Genomic DNA, 5,513 nt, shown 5'->3' on the forward strand with positions numbered 1-5,513 from the left:
TCTAACCTCAAAACATCTTTCTACTGCTTTACCGTCATATTTGACGAAAAATGAGAAAACCAGAATTCGATTTCGTAGTACGGTGAGGGCAGCACCTCGATATGACAGAAAATGTGATGTCCCATATATATATATATATCCCCACTCTGACGCCCCGTACCGCATCTACGTTTATAATATCTTTGACTAAGATTTCTAATATTAAGTATTTTCAGTTGTGACGTCAGCTGGCAAGATGTCTGTACAATGAGGGCCAAGCAATAATACAAATACCGGAGGATAAAACTTAATTTACTTTATAACTTAAAAATATTTTGCGCAGTTACAAAAAACATATCAATTTTATTATTCAATTAAATAGTTATTAAATAGTTAAATAGTCTGTATACACTTGTCGTAAAAAATAATTATTTTCCAAGTTATTATAAAAATAAAGTTTATTACCATGTATTTGGTATTATTGTTTATCCCTCAGCGTGCAGACATCTTGGATATCCCCACCTAATCTGAAATACCTAATAGCTCGATTTTACAAAGTGCGAACAACGCACCTGCTAAACCTCAATGACCATGCTATACAATTAGCAAAGCTGTCAAAATAAGAAACAACGCATTTAGACATGGCTATTTCAAATCTTGAAAAGTATTTGAGAAGTTACGAACGCGTCGATTATGCGTCGATAATGACGTTTTTCATTTCGTACCCCAAGAAGCGGACACGTCATACCCAAAGTAGTAGGTACGTTGTACCCCAAGTGATGGACACTTTGTGCCCCAAGTGATTGGGAATCTGGACCCTAATTACGATGCAGCATTCACACCACAGGGGCAATTTCTGTTGCAGGTATATTGTACCCTGATATTGGTGCTTCATTAACACGTTCTTTTTACTGTGTTACTTTTACGGTCAGAATATCTTCTCCGTGCACTGGTATGCATTCTCATGAAAAGATATACCAACTATGCTAACCTTCCTGTCATTCCCACCAATCCTTTCATGATCGTGACATGCTAAAATACTTAATTGAAACCAACAAAGGCTTCTCATTCCTCGGGCCTCTTTTTAATTAGTCAGCATCTGACACTTGCAGGGACAGTGGTGGGAGGTGATGGAACTACGCCACTTGAAATATCCGAGCATGTGGCACTTGAAATAGGTGAGCCCAATGGCGGATTTACGTATTTGCCGCCCATGGGCCAGGAGAAAATTGCCGCTCTTAGACGAACAAAAATTAACTACTCGATTTTGAATCCACAGTAAAACATATAACCACAAAATTTGGCTGCTTTAGGTTGCAGCCTGTGTAGCCTATATAGGTAATCTGTCACTAAGTAGGCCTTCTTGGAATAGTTGCGCTTTGGAATAAGCAAGAGTTCACTTTATTAATCGAAAATGGAGCGATGCACTTTTGTATCATTGGATTATTATAATAATAAAATCAGGTTATTACCTTATGTGAAATCGAAGGATTTGGAGCTGATATATTAATAAAAGCTTCATCGATGCACATTTGAGTTTGCACATAAGGAACAGCATTCAGAAAACAGTATCGAGCATAAAAAGAATGATAATAATCTTGTAAACCACCTCCAAATAATGAAATTGGAGTGTCCTGAGAAGATCTTACGGTATAATCAAGGTATTTTCGAGAAGAGGATTCATCATCTTTGAATATGATTGCAAGAATTGCATAATATACACCAACTCTGTCATCAAAATAATGATTTTTCAGCATTTCTTCTTCTGAAGGAAATCCAGTTACATCTGCAAACAAATTTGTATTTGTCACTTAAACTTTTATTCTTTCAAATAAAACACTATCTTAAGACGTTCAGGTGGCTTAAACAAGTTTTTTTTAATTGAAGGTGGCACCTACCAAAAAAGACACAGATACAAAGTTTTTTAGGGTTGTCCTCTTAAATAGAAAAAAAACTTTTTTTAACAAACCCATTAAAACATTTTGAAATTGTTCCAGATTTAAATAAAAATGTGGTAAATATTATGTTGGGGGCCGTTCAAAAACTATGATATACAGCCAGGGTGGGGTGGAGGGTGGAAAGGAGGTTAAGAGAATTTCGGACAATTTGTGACGTAGGGCAGGGGATGCATTTTTATCTTGTTCTTTTTTTAAAATAATTAATCTTTTTATACGGTTTTGAAGAAACGTCCCCTATTTCTACTTTTTCTCGTTTTTTTGCCTAAATGGGAACTGAATTATTAGAACTCAGTAAGAAAATCCGACTATTTTTCGTTAAATGTTAATTCTTTTTCATTCAAATGTCTTTAGTTTAAAATTCATGTATTTTGTTGTAAATTCGTCTTTCTTGGTACAAAATTAATCTGCTCAATTATAATTTCAACTACTTTGTTAAAAAAGCATTTTATTAGAGTAAGATTGATCTCTTTCTTTGAAAATGTAACCATTTTTCTTCAAATCCTTTGTTTTTGTTAAAAATTACTTTTTGGAATTGAAAATTTTCCAAAATTCCATTTTTGGTGAAAAAACTGATTAGCTTTAGTTTAAAATTCTATAACTAGGTTGAGGATTCATTTTCTGCTTAAAAATTAAACTATTTTGTATGTCATTAACCGTGCTGGCTTGTACATTCGAAAATTTCGGTTAAAGTTTTTTCCTCTATCGGATGAAAAATCTTTCTTGGTTGAAAATTGAACTATTTTTGGTCTCTTTCGTTAAAAAAAATCATCTTTTTGGACAAAGATTTTTGTTATGCAAGTAATAATTATTTTAGTTGAGAATTCAACTATGATGTTGAAAATTTGTATTTTTTATTGAATTCTACTATTTTTTGTTTAAAATGAAAATATTTGTTAGTTCAAATATCAACTATAATATTTTTTGTTGAGCATTTATCAATAATTTTGTTAACATTTTGATTCTTTTGTTAAAAATTAAACTATATGTATGTTCAAAAGTTAACTTTTTTTTAACACTTCTTGATTGGATTGAAAATTTCTCCTACAGAGTTTATGCTTAAGCTGACGTTTTAAAAACGTGCCCCTCTTGCTACTAAATGCAACTTTTTTGCTGATAATTAATTTATGTATATTGAAATTCAATTAATTGTTTGAAATTGCAATTTTTATGGAATATTCAGATATTTTGATCAAAACTAATTTTTTTGGTTGAAAACACAAATTTGGTTTGAATTTTCTGAGCATTCAACTATATTTGTTTCATTTTTTTTTAATTCAACATTTTGTTATGGATAATTAAAAAATATTTTCTTTTTAAATAGCAACTATTATCTTTTTTGTTTAGAATTAATATTTCTTCATTAAAAATCTAACTACTGGGTTAAAAGTCACACATCTTTATTAAAAATACAATTTTTTATCATTTTAGTTGTATAATTCATCTATTTTGTTGAAATTCAATTATTAGTTCAAAATTTAACTATTTGGCTTAAAATTTAATTTTTTTGGTAAAAAAATTCAACTGTTCGGCTGATCAATCGTAATTGAGCTTCTTGGTTGAATCTTTTTCTCTGTAAATTAACTTTTTCGTTGAATATTAATATTTTCAGATTTAAAAAAAAACTGTCTTTTAAAAAATTGGTCTTTTCGGCTTGAAAATTCTTAAAATTCGTACATTGAAAATTAGTAATGAAAGTTCAATTATTTGGTTGGGAAATCATATTTTTTGGTTGGCAGTGTCTCTTTTAGGGTTTGAAAGCAACGATTTTTTTTTGCTTCCAAACTGAATTTTTTGTTGAAAATTAATCTCGTTTGGATGAAACTTAATTTTGTTGGGTTAAGGTCATGTGCTACTTACAGTTTCCTCGGCTTTTTTCCACAAAAACGAAAATTTGTAAAAACTGAATTCGGAGATGTCATAAAATATCATAACGGACGTCCCCGGCCTATTTTTTGAGGAATAATAACAACAAAATTTATTGTGCTAAATAAAAATTGTATGCATATGCCTTATTTTGAGGTTACGTCGTTTTTCATCTCTGCCTTTCCGATCATCTGGAAATTATTTATGAAATAAACTTATTTGCTTGCCTGCAAACAAGGTTAGTTCCGGGAGATTAGTTACTATGTTTATTTGTAAGTCCCAAGTTTTCTTCCAAAAATATTGTGTAGTTCGGAAGTAACGCTCGGGTGAATTGTAACACACATAACCCCGCAATATACACGCACGTTAGCAATATCAAAAATTTTTTGATAAAAAAAACACACAAAAATTGTGCGGGACGTCCGTTAGCATGTTCGCTATCATTTCCCAAATTTTTAAGAGAAAATATTTATTATTCTAGAAAAAAATCCGGGGAACCTAAAACTGGTAAAATCGACAATTTTCTAAGTATCACATGCCCTTAAAATATCAACTATTATATTTTTCTTTAAGAATTATTCTTTCTTCATTGAAAATTCAACTACTTCGTTGAAAGCGAGGGGCTAGTCACTGCGAATTCACACATTCTCACATTCGCACGTACGTGATGCACAAACTGCCTCGGTAAGTCGAACTGACGCCCGATTCCCTCCGAGCGCCCCACAGTGGTCTGGAATAGACGATATATAGACGATATATAAACAAATATAGTGACAAAATTGACTATTTTAGCTTTGTGAACTTTTATCTCAAGAAAAAATACAGATAGAAACTCACTATCAGCCGGAATAATTGCACATGCATTCATAGAACATAATTAATTTTAATAATATTTAACCTAATTATTATAAACAATTTTTAGAAACAAATTCTTATTAGTGTTTTTTCATCATAGAAAAAATCGTTTATTTCACGCTAGTTGCTAATATTTTTCATAAGAGTCATAATTTGTAAGAAAAAAATTAGCATGAGTTTAAAACTATTGTTTTTATAAACATTTCTATAAACAAATTCTTTATAAACGAGTTTTTGTCATAGCTGAATTGATTTTTCTGAACAAACGTCATTCACAATTGTCTTTAAAGCCATTTATATACTTTGAGCTTTATCAAACATAAACAAAATAGATTATTTATAACAATTTAGTTAAACAAGTCTCCTAGTCGGCCATTTCCTCGTAGAAAAAAATGTTTTTTTCTTCAATAATTATTAGAGTGACATTTATTGCGATGACTAACCAACAAAATTAAATAAACAATAATTTATATGATTATTATAAACAATTTTTTTAACAAAACTATGATTTATTTTTTTACATGCGAAAAGGACGGTTTTCTACTGAAATTATCCGACAATAAACTAACAGTGATTCCAAAATTGGATATGGGACATTAAATAATAATTTGCGTAATTGTTAATAATAATTTTAAAACAATGCGTGACAATCTGCGGTTGGTCGTAGAAAAAAGTTATTTTTTCTTCAATCATTTTTGTGATAATCTTATTATATGTTATTGAATCAATGAAAAAATTGATACTTATAATAATAATGAGATTATTATTATTATTATTATTATTATTACACCATTAAGCCATTTCCCTTTCGGGGTAGGCGTGACTCACTCGGCAGGGGAAAGGAGTAGTGTGTGGATG

The 5,513-nt window shown here is 30.5% G+C and overlaps 1 protein-coding gene across 3 annotated transcripts in view; it reads right to left on the bottom strand.

The window, feature by feature from the left end:
* LOC117178077 (ATP-binding cassette sub-family A member 17-like) overlaps positions 1-5,513 on the bottom strand; it is a 61,945-nt gene that overhangs the window by 54,590 nt on the left and 1,842 nt on the right. For all 3 annotated transcript variants that reach the window (XM_033369306.1, XM_033369307.1, XM_033369305.1), the window contains exon 2: positions 1,452-1,765. In XM_033369306.1, coding sequence (XP_033225197.1) covers positions 1,452-1,765 — 314 coding nt within the window. The remainder of the gene's footprint in view (positions 1-1,451; positions 1,766-5,513) is intronic.

This window comes from Belonocnema kinseyi, chromosome 8 (genome assembly GCF_010883055.1).
Source record: "Belonocnema kinseyi isolate 2016_QV_RU_SX_M_011 chromosome 8, B_treatae_v1, whole genome shotgun sequence".
In the NCBI taxonomy this organism is placed as follows: domain Eukaryota; kingdom Metazoa; phylum Arthropoda; class Insecta; order Hymenoptera; family Cynipidae; genus Belonocnema; species Belonocnema kinseyi.